Here is a 19,720-nt window from a genome sequence, read left to right as displayed (position 1 = left end):
TTAAAATCGTAATATTTAATGAAAAATTAAATGAAATATTTATTTAATTATTATTATTTATTTATTTATTTATTTATAACGCGTAATTTACAATTTAAATAATTATGCGCAATGGGATTAGTTGGTTAAAAATAATTTGCTAATCTTTTCAATAACGTGTCATATGACAAAATGTTTAAATAAGTAATCAGAATTGATTATTAAGAAAAAATTCAAATTACGCGGCGTGAAATTGACAATTTACAGTGAAATTTACAACGAAATTCATTAAAAGAAATTTGATAAAAAGGTTATTTTCATGACACGTGATTAACGAAGTGAAAATGAAAGCGAATAATTTTCATAACAATTAAAGAAATGGATTATTTTAAGTAACGTGAAATCGACAATTTAAAATGAAATTTACAGCAAATTCTTTTCAAAACAGCAAATAAAAAAACTGTTCAATTTCAAGCCACGTGGTAAGTGAAATCGACCGATTTCAATTATCGAAATGGATTATTACTGTATTACATGAAAAATGCTGATTTTATTTACAATTTTTGATGCGTAATGGCTATTTAATAAAATAGAATCAAGAAAACAAGAAAAGTAAGCAATTTAAATAGNTTCGATTAAAGACATAATTTTTTTTCAGGATGTTTGTATCTTGCTTTTAATTGCCTATTTCTCGTTGAAAAAATTAAATTGGCTGATCTTAAGCATGAAAAATGATCATCCAAAAGATATACCTTTGAATGACTTCATATTTATGTGCTTGATAACAGTAGCTTCAGAAATGATAAGACATTTTCAGTCTATACAATGTTTGTTTTTATAAATAGCACAGGCAGCCGTTCAGTTGCCGTACTTTAAATCCTTATGATGGGCTTATAACTTTCCGACTAGATGGCAGCACGACTAATCCAACTCAATTATCTGGCATTGTCATTAGCATGATTGCCTGTGTAGTTTTGTATCCATGAAAATGTTAGTCATGTTACACATCCTATTGCTTACTCTGGTTTTATTTCTGTACACAGTATTATTGCACATCAGCACCACCTGCCTCAAAAATAAACCTGTACCACAGGCCTCAGTAATCTGGCACTCCTCTGTGCAAGGAATGGCTGGATTAGCAAGTCTACTGATGATAAACTCAAAAATAATACCAGTTAGAGCCATTTGTATATTTAGATCAAGCCTGGTAGACCTGTGCATTCACAAATGAAATTACTTAAATATTATTTTGTTTCAGAAGAACAGAAATTATAAAATACTTCTAATTTAATTTTTTACCAACAAATTTTATTAAAATATAATTCTTTAGAAGTTGTGTTCACTATTTACATTACTTAAATATTATTTTGTTTAAAAAAATAAAATAATGCCTGCTTAAAATAAACGTTTTTATTTTAAAAACCCGGAAAAGCAAATTATTAAGGATATACATTTTAAATTAAATATCACGTTTCAAAAAAATAAGACTGAAAGGAAGTTGTTTTATTTTAGGCGCCATTATTTCTGTATTTTTCTCGTATACCGTATTATCATCCATTTTTTTCTTATTAAATGTAATTATCAGATGACGTAAAAGTCGTCCTTGAGTTCTATCCGCAAGGGGGAGCCTTCGTGATAGGTATGGCATATCGTGTGTTTTCTAGGCTTAGCTACCTTAATGGATATTTATACATAAATAAAACGAAAAATAATTATAATTCAGTTTTAAAGTTGTTTAGGAAAGTCTCTTCGTCTACGAATATGCCGAGCAATACGTCGACATTTTTCTTTAGACAGGTAAAATCAAATTTAGACAACTCTGAGAGCTGTCGTATGTCAACTTGCGTAGTTCTTTTTGCTGTAAAAGTCACATAAATTCTGATATAATTCTGTAAAATTAATTGCATTTTTGTTGAAATTTCACTGAAATTTAAAAACAAAATAATAATCATCATTTGTTAAATGTTCTCATGATTGACAGGGTGAAGTAAAGAAAAGTACCTTCACCTTTGTTGTGTGGATTCAAGAACAATTTCTCCAATATACACTCTTTAATTAATCAAGGGTATAATTACACTTGTGAATGAGACGGTTGGAAACTTACCAGAGTTATAGAGCAAAAAAGTCAAATGAACTGCACTTCTATGCATGACGTTTTGTTAGATATGACCCCCAAAATCAGTATACTTCCAGGTTGCAGGTGGTTGGGAATTGCATCACTCCACTATGACTGTTGCATTTAACTGTTCAGCTCATGTAACTCTTCGTGGAGTACTTATGTAGTTTTAGGGTGGTGTGGAACTTGCACCTGTGTTGGTGATGAGGTGTACGACTACGTGTAGAATGTCGGTTGAAGCAAGTGGTGCAGAGCATAGAGGATAAGCAGTAGTACTGGTATATGGTAAAAACTGACCCTTTGAGGAGAATATCTTGCAAAGGGTCGCATGTGTGGGTATGGTTCCTTTGACTTTTTTGCTGGTACAGGAGGGATGGGAAACATCTGAGTTCACATCCTACTTCAATCAAGTTTGTTTTGTTCTCTTTATATCCCATTTCTAGACTTGATAACCAATCATTCCGTGCAATATATATCGATCCTTTGCATTGTGATCTAAATTATAGGTGCAAAAATAACAAAAAAGAAAATGAAAATGCTATCATTTATAATTTGATTTACAAGTAAAACATTTTCAGAGCTTTTTGTTCTGCTTCTGGTGCAGGGCTGTAAAAAGTTTGGTGTGGGAACTGGAAGTAGAATTAGTAGCATAGCCCAGGGAGGTAATCCATCTTGGGCTGCAATTTGAAAAAATTTTAGAGCTATAAATTTCCACTGTCGTCTGTCTGTTCTTCCGTAATCTCGAGAACGGAGTTAGCTAGATGTTAGTTGAGACTAGATATAGTAAGCTTAGAGGCGGGAGGTCCTGTTTAACTATACATGAACTTCTGATGTAAACTGGAAGTTGTGTTGTTTCAATTCTAAAAATTTTCCCCCAAAAGGTGTTAGATGATTGGTGCAACTCTAAATGAAAAGTATGATGCAGAGGGGCAAGCCACTACTAATTTGAGATGGAGAGCATATATTTTAAATTAAATAAATTAAAAATATGATTTAAAAATTGCAACCCGGCATTGTGATGTCACAATAAATAATTGCTCATTTCTTTTGTGTTTTTGTTTATTTATAATAAACAAAGTATCTAAAACTTTGCTGATAATTTCATAATATATTTAAATATCCTTAGAAACTTTCTAAATTAAAATTTAGGCTAAATTTTTTTTTTTGAGAAGTAGACTAAATTTGAATTATAAGTTAACCCAGGGTACCTCTTGATTTTGACTATTAAATTTTTAGCACCAAAACTACATTCTATTGAATTTAATTTTTAAGCTAAGATTTTTTCATTTTTAAACAATTCACTTATTTTAGTTGTTAAAACATTACTATTATCTGCTTGGTTTTTTTTAATCTTTTTAATTTTTCTTTTCATTTCTTTGATATTTTTTCCTGCATATGCAATTAATTTAACTTGAAGTAGAATTATGACAAAGATGAAAGCTATGAGAAAGAAGTCAATAGCATTTAATCATTGTCCTGTTATCAAACTCTGTCCAAATTTTCATCAGTGTTGCAAATGAGTTGACATGGGACTACATAAAAGTGGTGTTCAAAACAAAGTGATTTGTTAAACATAAATGAATGTCTACAGTTCAAATATGCATCTCATTTGAAGGAAGTGCACTTCCTTCAAATGGTCAAGTTTACATCGAGTGCTTGGCAAAATTCAAACTTATACATACGAAGCTCTGCCATTCATTACCAAAGATCTTGAATTTGGGAAGGTGTGTTACCAGAAGTAATTTCAAAAATAAAGAATTCATTGACAAAAGATAGAGAAATTCAAGTCAAAGGTTTATGTAATGGCAAAACTGTTAGGAGAAATTACTGGGTTTCCTGCAAAGTTGAAATCTCTCAAACTCTGCAAGCCTGGAATATATCTTACAAAATATCGACAAATTGAACCTTAAAAGAAATTCCAGGATAATCTATTGCAAATTCTAACATTTTTGATCTTCAAAGGAGATCTTCCTCAGGATTCTTTAAATTGGAATGTGGAAATGGAATGTTTTTAAGAATTATTTTAAAAAACGTATGAATGAATTTTTTAAAAAATAATTCTTAAAAATGTTCCATTTCCGCATTCCAATTTAAAGAATCCTGAGGGAGATCTCCTTTGAAGATTGAAAATGTTAGAATTTGCAATAGATTATCCTGGAATTTCTTTTAAGGTTCAATTCGTTGCTATGTTGAAATCTCTATCACTTGATCTGATGTCAGTTATTACAAGTATTAATCCACCACTGACATACTCAAACATTGTCATTGAGCACTGTGGCATCAGACTCGAAATTAAATCAACAAATGTTCAATTGGAAAATTTAAATTTAAATGAAAAGAAAGCAAAGTGAGGTGTATGGGCAGACCTAGTTATTATGGTGTTCATTTAAATATGTTGATTTAAATACTGCCTGCTTTTTAGCTAAGATTTAAAAAAAAAATGCTTAATTGTATTTATATTTATTCTATCCTCAATCAAATGATGTGAAAATCTTTTATACATTTGTAAATATTTCATTTGATGTTAAACTGCTACAATAATTAATACTTTATCAGTTATATTCAAATTTATATATATGTGTATGTAACCTTGTAGTGTTGGAAAAATTTTATGGAGATTATTTAGTCAAAATCAGGTCTTAAATTTTATCATTTCAAAATTATAATTAATATTTTTTTCATTGCTGTTAAACTATGAATAAACAGGTACATAGGTTTACATATATGTCAGGTATGGCAACTTTTTTGAGTTTGCAAGCCATGTATGTTAGTATATGTAATTATATTTCAAATTATTTATTTGTGCCAAAGTTTTAGACATACAACAACTATTTTTAAAGAAATGAAGTGATTATACTTTAATTAGCATAAATTTAAAAAAGCTATTGAAAAAGGATGATTTATTGAGTTGAAGATAAAATTATAATAAAAAGATTAAGATAATGTTTAAAATTTGTACTGTAATAAGTAAACAAAATTCTGTATGTTGTGTACCAGATATTTTTTTCCTGACATGCCATTTTGGACACTCATGCCATTTCTGCTAAGTTTTATTTAGTGTATTGATACAATAAAATATTTTGTTTATATTTTTCTAAGGTTTAAAATTATAACTTTATTAATAAAAAGAAGTTTACTACTACTACTACTACTACTACTACTACTACTACTACTACTACTANGGCAATAATAATTATCATGAATTTACTTTGTTTTTGGAGGAAAATTATTGTGCTACCAAAAAATAACTACAGACAACTGATATAAACTAAACTCTTATCATCCAACAAAACAGTCTCAAAGGAAATGTTATCCACTACTATTAAGAATTTGCTGAATAACCTTGGATTATTGTTTGAGAGTTGTTTGGTTTATTCTGATGATAGAGCTTTTTTTAAAGGACTGTGAACAAAGGCTAAGAGATATATACTGGCAACAAGATCTTCTTTATTTGCAAGAGAAGGATTTTACTGAAAAATTCCCAAGTAATTTTCACTCTATTCCTTGGAATCCTTCGTTTTATTTATTTATTTATTATTTATCCTTCGTTGCATTTATTTATTGTCTAATATAAATTATAAATTCAAATCACTATTTATTCAACTTCATCTAAATAAATATACAATAACTCTAAATGGCAAAAGAATTAACATATCGAATAATGCCAAATGTTCATTTTGCAAAATGATGGCGGCGATGATGATAAATCACTTGTTCACGAGTTGAGAATCTCTTTGTGAAATAAGATTAGATATTTTTGGGATTAATTACAGTTATACTAATTTATTAGAAGAATCTTCTAGTGCAACCACATTATATAAACTGTACAAGTTTTTTGTACACTCACTAAAACTTTTGTAATAACAATTTTATTTACTCCCTTGTAAAAAAATTTGTTAAATCAATAAACTATTATTATTATAATAATTTCATTATTATCTTATACAAAATAATTTAAAAAATATATTTTTAAGTTACATATTTATTGCTTTTTAGGAGTATCCTAATTACATATAAACATCTAACTTAAATTCTTTCAGACTGACAAGCTCATTGAGATCCAAATGTTTCATAAAATTTACAAAATTTAGAATCTGAGTTTAGACCATATTTAATTTTCATGGTTTTAGAATTTAAAATGTTTGATTTGTCCTGATTTGATTGCAGAATATTTCCAAAACCCAAAATTTCTGGAGAACATAAATTTTATAAACAAAATTTCCCGAAAAATTGTTGCACCTAGCATACAAAAGAAAATATTTTATGAACAAATTAATATTTACTATGTAGTTTGAAATATTCTAATTAGATAGGCCTATTGTATAATTGGCTGTGCAACACTAAATTGATAAATACATGTAATAATTTTTTAATGAAAAGAACACTTTAATTTAAGTGTTTATCATCATAGGATAGCATGTAGAATTATAAACTTGATATAATAGGCCTGTGTTGATTAATAGAAGTAAAATTAAGTTTGACTGCAACAGGTGTCATCACCATTGCCAGATAGATGGATGACCTATTTTTAGCACAAGGTACTAATTGGTGGATCTTTAATGTCCAAACAGAAAATTTCTTTGGCTTCTTTCACTATTTTAATTTTCCCTCAATCCTGTTTATGCAGTTGCCTAATCCTAAAAGTACTGAAATCAGATATGGTCTATATTCTAAATTTTGAAGTTTTATGGAATATGTTTGGAGCCTCTGATGATGGGCTTATTGGTCCAAAAGATTGTGTGTAATTAGGATACTATTAAAAAGCAATAAAGATGAAATTTGTTAATCTATGAAGGTGTGATTTCTTATAATTCATGTAAATTAATTTTTAAGTATTTAATACATTCAACAAAAATTTGAAAAGTTTGTTTTTTGTTTACATAAAAGCTAAAATACAATAAAAATTACTAATATTCAAAGATGTTTTTTGCGTTTCAAACTCAGTTTTAAAAATTAAAATATTAATTTTCCTGTTTATATCTTTCTGATCCTGTGACAAATCAGATTAGGGTAGTAGCAGTAGTAATTGCATTATTATTGTATATTTGTTTGTTTATACAAGTAATAAATTTAAATATAGTTAGTCTTTTAGAACTCGTTTACAAACATTGCTTTGCTTGAAAAATTACTTAAATTAAATTACATACATATGTTTGTAATTTAATTTTCTACCTAATCATAGGATTAGGTAGAAACTTTTTACAAAGATTAAAATGTGCTTACAATGTGTTATGAGATAATGTCAGATACAGAATTTCAAGTGACTTAATTGACAGTTCAGATGAGAACAATGGTTCTGAATAACAACAAAATACTGATCTACTTTTAGTATTTCATTATAAAACATTTAGAATAAATATTCTTTAAATTTAATTTTCTTCACAATGTTAGAAGCATTTGTAAGTAGGTTTTGTAAGAGTATTTTTATTGCTTGTACATATTTTTGTAAGATGTATTTTTATTACTTATACAAACAAAAATACACACACTATTTTAATTTAATATATTTTTTTTTTATAATCTAGCCTCATTATTTAGAATTTAATAATTTTAAATGGGTTTGTTATTTAATTTCAGTTTCTTAACTTGAGGTTTTTTTCATGCCTTAAGGCAATTATAGGTAACGTCCTTAAAACATGCAATAGAATAACAAGAATGGGAAGAATAACCTTGCAAAAATATTGATTTAAAAAAAAAAAAGACTCAAATTATTTTTCAAATAAAATTTTTAATACCTTTTTAACCGCTTTTAGTATTTACACACAATATTTTTCTTCAAACTCCACACTTCATAAAAGGAGCCATCTTATCAGTATATTTGATTAAGTATGGTCATTTAATGTTCAAAACTTGTCAATCATTAATTCTTAATGTGTCTTAAACCTTATAACTGCATATCTTATACTTTAAATAATATTTCAGTGAAGGTAAATGAATTACTTTAGTTAATGTTAAGAGAAAAGAATAGAAAGAGTTGGAACTGTTTTCACATCTCATTATAAATGATATATCAAGTGTCTACTTTCTATTCATATATATGATAAAAGATATATTTAATCACATGCCTTGATAGTTTGTTTGTCAATATAATTGAAATTCTTACTGTTATTATTAACTTTAAATATGTTTTTTTTAATATAATGATAACATATTCAATAGAGTAACAGTTGTTCTTGTGCACAATGAACCTTTTAGGTCAAGGTCCATTTGGCCTGCTGGGCTCTCTCCAGTACAATATACAATAAATCACAATTCACGAAATGCAGGATAATTTGTAATAGTAATTATTATATTTAAATTTTCAGATGATGATAATTTGAGAATTAAGTAATAAAAAGATGTTTTGGCAGAATAGGTTACAATTGATAAATTTTATTTATAATTTTATGTAAGCTAACATTAGTTCATAATGTAACATCATTTGCATATTTTGTATAAATTAAAATTGAGAGGGAATAAAGATAGAATAATATATATTTTAAAATTTTATACTGTTCTTTTAAAAAATTACACTAATTTTTACATTATTATAATTAAGAATTTTATTTAAATATATTTTTCTTAAATTGTGTATATAAAAATTTCATTGTTACAAGAATATTCCATTATAATCTTGAAAGAAGTATTTAATGTTTAAATCACTAGCTGCAAGAAAATAAAATTCTAATTTATGACTTAAGAGTTGACATTTTTATGGAATTTACTAGTGCACATAATATTCATATATATAAAAGTTTCCGATTCTATAAATAAAAATATTTAAAAAAAAATTCTGCTTTAAGTGTAAATTTCCTGATTCTGTATTTATAAAGGAACGGGAAATCATTACAAAATAAAATAATGATGCTATCCAAATGATTCAAAATTATGAAGAATGGACAAGTTAGACAATTTTGCAAGCTATACTAGGCTATAACTTATGTAGATTTTAAAATACAGTGGGTGATCAGTTAATGAACAAATCAGATAATGAACACTTTTGTGAAAGATTTTTGTGTTTGGCTAACGAATGCCTCACAGAACAAACACAAGAAGCAACGTAAAATAATGAATACCGATTGGTCTTCCTTTGTCTTCAGGCAACAATTCAAAACTTTTCGGAGCACGGGAGACATCGATATTCAACCTGGTATATACTGATCGGATAGTGTTCCCCCGAACTTTGAAATTCTCCCTTGTAATTCCAGTCTTTTATTTTTCTGACAGAAACAATTCTTTTATGTTTTCTTCTGAAAAAGCAAATTAATGCTGATATCTGTTATTAAAGATCTTTTGAAGAAGTGGGAGGATGTCAGAACAACTGTCTTAAAATGGCATCCAAACCAGATTGAGGTTAATAGACTTAGGGATCTCTACAATTACAATGCTATTAATTACTTGTGAAAAATCCTGAAGACGACAGAAAAGTAATCGACATTAGACAGATTCTTTAACCCCCATAAACAGAAAAAACATGACTGATAAAAATGCAAGACTGTGTATATATGTATTTTTATTATTACATATGAATAAACTTAGTAAGAAAGCATGTTTTTTTTTTTTTACCAGCACTAAAAATNTCCGCATTCCAATTTAAAGAATCCTGAGGGAGATCTCCTTTGAAGATTGAAAATGTTAGAATTTGCAATAGATTATCCTGGAATTTCTTTTAAGGTTCAATTCGTTGCTATGTTGAAATCTCTATCACTTGATCTGATGTCAGTTATTACAAGTATTAATCCACCACTGACATACTCAAACATTGTCATTGAGCACTGTGGCATCAGACTCGAAATTAAATCAACAAATGTTCAATTGGAAAATTTAAATTTAAATGAAAAGAAAGCAAAGTGAGGTGTATGGGCAGACCTACTTATTATGGTGTTCATTTAAATATGTTGATTTAAATACTGCCTGCTTTTTAGCTAAGATTTAAAAAAAAAAATGCTTAATTGTATTTATATTTATTCTATCCTCAATCAAATGATGTGAAAATGTTTTATACATTTGTAAATATTTCATTTGATGTTAAACTGCTACAATAATTAATACTTTATCAGTTATATTCAAATTTATATATATGTGTATGTAACCTTGTAGTGTTGGAAAAATTTTATGGAGATTATTTAGTCAAAATCAGGTCTTAAATTTTATCATTTCAAAATTATAATTAATATTTTTTTCATTGCTGTTAAACTATGAATAAACAGGTACATAGGTTTACATATATGTCAGATATGGCAACTTTTTTGAGTTTGCAAGCCATGTATGTTAGTATATGTAATTATATTTCAAATTATTTATTTGTGCCAAAGTTTTAGACATACAACAACTATTTTTAAAGAAATGAAGTGATTATACTTTAATTAGCATAAATTTAAAAAAGCTATTGAAAAAGGATGATTTATTGAGTTGAAGATAAAATTATAATAAAAAGATTAAGATAATGTTTAAAATTTGTACTGTAATAAGTAAACAAAATTCTGTGTGTTGTGTACCAGATATTTTTTTCCTGACGTGCCATTTTGGACACTCATTCCATAGGTTTGCCATTTCTGCTAAGTTTTATTTAGTGTATTGATACAATAAAATATTTTGTTTATATTTTTCTAAGGTTTAAAATTATAACTTTATTAATAAAAAGAAGTTTACTACTACTACTACTACTACTACTACTACTACTACTACTACTACTAATTCATGTATTTTGTGTGTAATGTTTTTCTTAAAGATAAATGACTTTTTGAAATTTTTAAACAATAACATAAAATAATATTTTACACAATAGACTATTATTTTAAGTCTCTTTCCTGTTGCTTTATCATTTCATTTTATTATATATTTTCCTTTTATTATTTATGATAAATGAATTTCATGGAGTTGTGTGATTTTAATATATTTTTCTTTTGTTACAGTTATTTGATGGCACCAGTTACACCTATACATATTTATTAGCAGATAAAAACACAAAAGAAGCAATTTTAATAGATCCAGTGTTAGAACAAGCAAATCGAGATGTTAAGTTAGTGAAGGAATTAGGATTTGATCTAATTTATGCAGGTAAATATTACCACTTCTAATCATTCATGTATTAAATTCATTAATTAAATAGAGAAATAATAATTTCATTATGATAATGGATGGTGAAAAATTTACCTATAACTTGGAAACTAATGAGTTGCAGAAGATAGAATCTTTTTTAGACAGAAACAGCACCCAGAAAGTTTAATAAAAGTACAAAAAGAAGATATATTTGTTAATAATTCTACACTGGAAATTTTCTCTTGGAACTGCCAGGGAACAATAAATATAACTCTAAAAGATCAAGAATTTGTTCAGATTCTGCAAACCTACAATGCTATTGCTGTAGTTGAAACCTGGTTGTCTTTTTCCTACAGGAGTAAGATCTTATTTCTAAATCCAAATTCATTTATACTAGAACAACTAGCAAGGAAACCATTAGGTCCAAGTCGACCATCACGAGGTCTAATCCTAGCAATTTCTTGTTCTCTAGGACAACCAGAGGTGCTACTGAAATCTGACAACTTTATAGCAGTTAAGCTTAATTCAAAAAATTTACTGAAACAAAACAACTTGGTTATTATCCTTGTTTATTTAAATATTCCTTATTACAATGAATTATTAACTGAAAAAATTTATACAGTCTTCTCTCAATAATGAAATACTCATAATAGCTGACACTAATGCACGAATAGGAGAGGAATTAGATAACCTTTATTATGGCCCTAACATTCATGTATTAAACACTAATAAATCTAACAACATAGTCTGTAACCTCAGAGGAAAAAATTATCTACAATTGATTAAATCATATGGTTTACATATATTAAATGGCCGATGCATAAATGGTCTATCTGGCAAATTTCACTTTTATTTCTTTGAACGGTATGTTGGTAATAGACTTGGTAGCATTAAATGTTAATCTGTTGGACAACTCGAAAGACTTCAAAATCTTGGACAAATTCAGTTCAGACCATTTTCTTACTTCTGCAATATTTAATTTTAATATGGGTAAAACACAGACATGCAAACTACAGAAAACTCAATATGTATGGAACCAGGGCAAGCTTGACAAATATGTTTCATCAGTCATCTCATTACATGATTTATTGAAGAAGAGGTTTTTATTGGATGTGTGGGATTTTTACTCAGAATTTTTACAAATGCTATTGACTTAAGAATGACCAAATTCACTAAAGCCTTTTGATAAACCATTGTTTGAGGTTAAAATGGAAAAAAAATAGTTTGTTAAGGAAATTCCACAGAAATAAATTGAGATCTGCTAGAAGAGTATTGCAAACTAAACAAAAGTTATAAGTCATTGTGAAAAGCTAAGAAAAAGTTACTTTAAGCCAAAATTAAGCTACAATTACAACATACAAAAAATACAAAAAAAATTTTGGTCATTGGTAAATATGGATGCACACATGTGGCGCAGCAAGGAAAAGTGATGTTGCAAATGCATCTTTGCTGCGCAGCAGCACAACCACACAAGTGGCACTCTGCTTACATTTCAGTGCATGCGTTCAGTATTCAAGATGGCAAATGATACCAACACTGCTGCTATCCATGTGTTTACAAGTTTTGTTTTATATGGCTTACTTTATTTAGCTAGAAGATCTGTCGAATATATTGGATTAGAGATATTTTCTTGGATGGAGAAAGACCTTGTGTACAAAATACGCTTATTCCTTGATTAAGATCTCTCGATAAAGAATACTATTTTGAGTAAGATTTGGTTGTTTTGTTCTTTGAATTAAATTAAATATGATTATTTGTGTAGAATTTGTGTTAAATTTATTATCCTTTCCTCTTTATTCTGATGTTAGTTATCTCAGTTAACCGTGTCGAACTTAAACCCATTAAAACACCATGTGATTGTATTTTCTCACATGACTACCAGACGAACTGTTATTGGCAGCAGTCTCCGCAAAAGATAGAATTTAACCAACTTTTGCAGCATGAGAAAAGCAGCACAAAATCAACTTCTGCAGCAAGAAAAAGTGACGTCATTCTGCCACTTTTCCTTGCAGTGCCGCATCTGTGCATCCAGCTTTATTGTAATCTCAAATGAGATTTGGTTTGTATTTTTGAAACCTCATTTCTCAGGGCTTCATACAGTTATTCTATTAAACAGTTTTTCAATTAGAAATATTCCTCTTCTAGACAATCCAATATCTCAGTCAGAACTAGAATACGCAGTAAGAAAATCAAAAGTTTGCAAATCACCTGGCTTGGATAAAATTGGAAACGAAATGATTAAATGTCTTCCAAGTGAAATATTAAATGACATTTTAAATCTGTTTAATTCTTTTAAATGATATGGCGAATTTCCTACTACTTGAAAACAAATCTGTTTTAAAATGCCATATAAAAAAAAGGAAGCAGATTGCTACCAACCAATTATTGTCCAATAGCTTTAATTAACATATTAACAAACTGTCTTCAACTATGGTTAGAAGTGAACAATATTATCACTCCTTATCAAGAAGCTTACGTCAGGAATAGAGATGTTTATTTTAAATGAAATTCTTCAATTAACACTATTAAGAAAATGGATAAAACTGTGTGCAGATTTCATAGATTTAAAAAAGCTTTTGATTCAATTGACCATGACATATTATGGTTCAAATTAGAACATCTATACATTCTAATTTGAACCATAATATGTCATTTCAACAAAGTTTATCAATCTACTAAAAATCTGTTTGCTAATACTCATTATTTACTAGAAGAATCTTCGTTTTGTACAGATTTTGTTTCATCTAAAAAAGGATTACCTCAAGAACCCTTAAGCCCATTTCATTTTGTCCTTTTTCTAAATGATCTTCTAAACTCTTTATAAGGCTAAACTTCTGCAATTGCAATTTCACCCAATGAAAATATAAGCTGTCTTCTTTATGTGGATGATGTTCTGTTAATGGCAAATTCAGTCGTGGCTCTCCAGGAGAGACTACATTTACTTCAAAAATATGGTCATAATAACTATTTAACAGTTAATTTGGAAAAGACAAAAGTAATGATTTTTCATAGAGGAGGTAAATTTAAAAAAATCAGATAAATTTTATTTGAAGAAACACAGGTTGAAAATTGTATCAAATTTTAAATATTTGGGAATTTATTTTACTCCTCATGGTTCCTTTTCTTTTCATTTGGAAAAAGTGAGAATTGAGGCCAAGGTAAATATCAAGTCTTTCTTTAGATTACTTGTCAAAATGAAAGAATCGTTGCTCAACAACTAGTTTAGATTATTTGATGTGTTAATAAGATCAAGTATTTTATGTGCATTTCCAATATGGAGGAGATTGACAGTTGATAAAGTGGAAAAAATACAATTATTTCTTTTTCAAGCAGATTTTTCATCTAAATCATTCTGTGCCTGAGGCCACGTTAAGGACGGAACTAGGAAGACCCCCTCTCGCTGTAAATTTATCATGAATTTAATATATATTTTTTTGTCAACTTGGACATTAATTGTTAATAGGACAATTGTCCTATTAATAATTAATTAATGTCCAAGTTGACAAAAAATATATATTAAGAAACTGAAGGACAGTAAGGCAATAATAATTATCATGAATTTACTTTGTTTTTGGAGGAAAATTATTGTGCTACCAAAAAATAACTACAGACAACTGATATAAACTAAACTCTTATCATCCAACAAAACAGTCTCAAAGGAAATGTTATCCACTACTATTAAGAATTTGCTGAATAACCTTGGATTATTGTTTGAGAGTTGTTTGGTTTATTCTGATGATAGAGCTTTTTTTAAAGGACTGTGAACAAAGGCTAAGAGATATATACTGGCAACAAGATCTTCTTTATTTGCAAGAGAAGGATTTTACTGAAAAATTCCCAAGTAATTTTCACTCTATTCCTTGGAATCCTTCGTTTTATTTATTTATTTATTATTTATCCTTCGTTGCATTTATTTATTGTCTAATATAAATTATAAATTCAAATCACTATTTATTCAACTTCATCTAAATAAATATACAATAACTCTAAATGGCAAAAGAATTAACATATCGAATAATGCCAAATGTTCATTTTGCAAAATGATGGCGGCGATGATGATAAATCACTTGTTCACGAGTTGAGAATCTCTTTGTGAAATAAGATTAGATATTTTTGGGATTAATTACAGTTATACTAATTTATTAGAAGAATCTTCTAGTGCAACCACATTATATAAACTGTACAAGTTTTTTGTACACTCACTAAAACTTTTGTAATAACAATTTTATTTACTCCCTTGTAAAAGAATTTGTTAAATCAATAAACTATTATTATTATAATAATTTCATTATTATCTTATACAAAATAATTTAAAAAATATATTTTTAAGTTACATATTTATTGCTTTTTAGGAGTATCCTAATTACATATAAACATCTAACTTAAATTCTTTCAGACTGACAAGCTCATTGAGATCCAAATGTTTCATAAAATTTACAAAATTTAGAATCTGAGTTTAGACCATATTTAATTTTCATGGTTTTAGAATTTAAAATGTTTGATTTGTCCTGATTTGATTGCAGAATATTTCCAAAACCCAAAATTTCTGGAGAACATAAATTTTATAAACAAAATTTCCCGAAAAATTGTTGCACCTAGCATACAAAAGAAAATATTTTATGAACAAATTAATATTTACTATGTAGTTTGAAATATTCTAATTAGATAGGCCTATTGTATAATTGGCTGTGCAACACTAAATTGATAAATACATGTAATAATTTTTTAATGAAAAGAACACTTTAATTTAAGTGTTTATCATCATAGGATAGCATGTAGAATTATAAACTTGATATAATAGGCCTGTGTTGATTAATAGAAGTAAAATTAAGTTTGACTGCAACAGGTGTCATCACCATTGCCAGATAGATGGATGACCTATTTTTAGCACAAGGTACTAATTGGTGGATCTTTAATGTCCAAACAGAAAATTTCTTTGGCTTCTTTCACTATTTTAATTTTCCCTCAATCCTGTTTATGCAGTTGCCTAATCCTAAAAGTACTGAAATCAGATATGGTCTATATTCTAAATTTTGAAGTTTTATGGAATATGTTTGGAGCCTCTGATGATGGGCTTATTGGTCCAAAAGATTGTGTGTAATTAGGATACTATTAAAAAGCAATAAAGATGAAATTTGTTAATCTATGAAGGTGTGATTTCTTATAATTCATGTAAATTAATTTTTAAGTATTTAATACATTCAACAAAAATTTGAAAAGTTTGTTTTTTGTTTACATAAAAGCTAAAATACAATAAAAATTACTAATATTCAAAGATGTTTTTTGCGTTTCAAACTCAGTTTTAAAAATTAAAATATTAATTTTCCTGTTTATATCTTTCTGATCCTGTGACAAATCAGATTAGGGTAGTAGCAGTAGTAATTGCATTATTATTGTATATTTGTTTGTTTATACAAGTAATAAATTTAAATATAGTTAGTCTTTTAGAACTCGTTTACAAACATTGCTTTGCTTGAAAAATTACTTAAATTAAATTACATACATATGTTTGTAATTTAATTTTCTACCTAATCATAGGATTAGGTAGAAACTTTTTACAAAGATTAAAATGTGCTTACAATGTGTTATGAGATAATGTCAGATACAGAATTTCAAGTGACTTAATTGACAGTTCAGATGAGAACAATGGTTCTGAATAACAACAAATACTGATCTACTTTTAGTATTTCATTATAAAACATTTAGAATAAATATTCTTTAAATTTAATTTTCTTCACAATGTTAGAAGCATTTGTAAGTAGGTTTTGTAAGAGTATTTTTATTGCTTGTACATATTTTTGTAAGATGTATTTTTATTACTTATACAAACAAAAATACACACACTATTTTAATTTAATATATTTTTTTTTTTATAATCTAGCCTCATTATTTAGAATTTAATAATTTTAAATGGGTTTGTTATTTAATTTCAGTTTCTTAACTTGAGGTTTTTTTCATGCCTTAAGGCAATTATAGGTAACGTCCTTAAAACATGCAATAGAATAACAAGAATGGGAAGAATAACCTTGCAAAAATATTGATTTAAAAAAAAAAAAGACTCAAATTATTTTTCAAATAAAATTTTTAATACCTTTTTAACCGCTTTTAGTATTTACACACAATATTTTTCTTCAAACTCCACACTTCATAAAAGGAGCCATCTTATCAGTATATTTGATTAAGTATGGTCATTTAATGTTCAAAACTTGTCAATCATTAATTCTTAATGTGTCTTAAACCTTATAACTGCATATCTTATACTTTAAATAATATTTCAGTGAAGGTAAATGAATTACTTTAGTTAATGTTAAGAGAAAAGAATAGAAAGAGTTGGAACTGTTTTCACATCTCATTATAAATGATATATCAAGTGTCTACTTTCTATTCATATATATGATAAAAGATATATTTAATCACATGCCTTGATAGTTTGTTTGTCAATATAATTGAAATTCTTACTGTTATTATTAACTTTAAATATGTTTTTTTTAATATAATGATAACATATTCAATAGAGTAACAGTTGTTCTTGTGCACAATGAACCTTTTAGGTCAAGGTCCATTTGGCCTGCTGGGCTCTCTCCAGTACAATATACAATAAATCACAATTCACGAAATGCAGGATAATTTGTAATAGTAATTATTATATTTAAATTTTCAGATGATGATAATTTGAGAATTAAGTAATAAAAAGATGTTTTGGCAGAATAGGTTACAATTGATAAATTTTATTTATAATTTTATGTAAGCTAACATTAGTTCATAATGTAACATCATTTGCATATTTTGTATAAATTAAAATTGAGAGGGAATAAAGATAGAATAATATATATTTTAAAATTTTATACTGTTCTTTTAAAAAATTACACTAATTTTTACATTATTATAATTAAGAATTTTATTTAAATATATTTTTCTTAAATTGTGTATATAAAAATTTCATTGTTACAAGAATATTCCATTATAATCTTGAAAGAAGTATTTAATGTTTAAATCACTAGCTGCAAGAAAATAAAATTCTAATTTATGACTTAAGAGTTGACATTTTTATGGAATTTACTAGTGCACATAATATTCATATATATAAAAGTTTCCGATTCTATAAATAAAAATATTTAAAAAAAAATTCTGCTTTAAGTGTAAATTTCCTGATTCTGTATTTATAAAGGAACGGGAAATCATTACAAAATAAAATAATGATGCTATCCAAATGATTCAAAATTATGAAGAATGGACAAGTTAGACAATTTTGCAAGCTATACTAGGCTATAACTTATGTAGATTTTAAAATACAGTGGGTGATCAGTTAATGAACAAATCAGATAATGAACACTTTTGTGAAAGATTTTTGTGTTTGGCTAACGAATGCCTCACAGAACAAACACAAGAAGCAACGTAAAATAATGAATACCGATTGGTCTTCCTTTGTCTTCAGGCAACAATTCAAAACTTTTCGGAGCACGGGAGACATCGATATTCAACCTGGTATATACTGATCGGATAGTGTTCCCCCGAACTTTGAAATTCTCCCTTGTAATTCCAGTCTTTTATTTTTCTGACAGAAACAATTCTTTTATGTTTTCTTCTGAAAAAGCAAATTAATGCTGATATCTGTTATTAAAGATCTTTTGAAGAAGTGGGAGGATGTCAGAACAACTGTCTTAAAATGGCATCCAAACCAGATTGAGGTTAATAGACTTAGGGATCTCTACAATTACAATGCTATTAATTACTTGTGAAAAATCCTGAAGACGACAGAAAAGTAATCGACATTAGACAGATTCTTTAACCCCCATAAACAGAAAAAACATGACTGATAAAAATGCAAGACTGTGTATATATGTATTTTTATTATTACATATGAATAAACTTAGTNTTCGTTTTTTTTTTTTTTTTTTTTTTTTGGTCTCCAGAACAGATTAATTAAATTCCCACAAAAACCTATGGTAAATTGATAATCGGTTAACGAACAATTCGGATAGCGAACAAAGTCTTGGAATGGATTATGTTTGTTAACCGATCACCCACTGTATTTAATGATACAATTAATAACACAAAAGAATTCAGTTAAATAAAACTTTTGTATTTTTCCCTATATTTACATTAAATTTAGAACTGTTCTTTTTTTCTTCTACATAATTTGAATATATTGAAGATTGCAGTCATTTCACAAGAACGACTGCAATCTTTGATTAATTCAATGTCTAATAATCCAATTTGGAATATAATCCAATTTTGGAATATATGTATATATATATTCCAAAATTGGATTATTAGACATTGAATTAATCAAAGATTGCAGTCATTCTTGTGGAATATTTTCCCATACCTCAATGAGAGCAGCCTTTAGTTTAATAATGGTCTTGTATTGCTTTCCACTGCTATATACTGGGAAAACCAAGTCACCCAAAAGATTTTCAATTAGGTTTAAATCTGCAATGAGGAGTGGCCAGTCCAGAAGTCAGATGTTCTTGCTCTGAAAAAAGGATAACATTGATTTTGATGCATGGAAGCTTGCATTATGCTGCTTAAATTCAAAGTCCTGTCCAACAATTTCTGTCCATAAGTTTGGAACTGCCTCTAGACAAGCTCCTGATAAGTTTG

The 19,720-nt window shown here is 27.6% G+C and overlaps 1 protein-coding gene across 1 annotated transcript in view; it reads left to right on the top strand.

The window, feature by feature from the left end:
- The first annotated feature begins 1,588 nt into the window (after positions 1-1,588).
- LOC111640980 (persulfide dioxygenase ETHE1, mitochondrial-like) overlaps positions 1,589-19,720 on the top strand; it is a 36,161-nt gene continuing 18,029 nt past the window's right edge. The window contains exons 1-2 of the mRNA XM_023387075.1: positions 1,589-1,776; positions 10,990-11,134. Coding sequence (XP_023242843.1) covers positions 1,621-1,776; positions 10,990-11,134 — 301 coding nt within the window. The 5' untranslated portion in view covers positions 1,589-1,620. The remainder of the gene's footprint in view (positions 1,777-10,989; positions 11,135-19,720) is intronic.

This window comes from Centruroides sculpturatus, unplaced genomic scaffold (genome assembly GCF_000671375.1).
Source record: "Centruroides sculpturatus isolate CEXI.00-Female unplaced genomic scaffold, Cexi_2.0 scaffold187, whole genome shotgun sequence".
Lineage (NCBI taxonomy): Eukaryota > Metazoa > Arthropoda > Arachnida > Scorpiones > Buthidae > Centruroides > Centruroides sculpturatus.
Note: the sequence above shows the minus strand (reverse complement) of the source record. Positions and strands in the feature narration are given on the sequence as shown.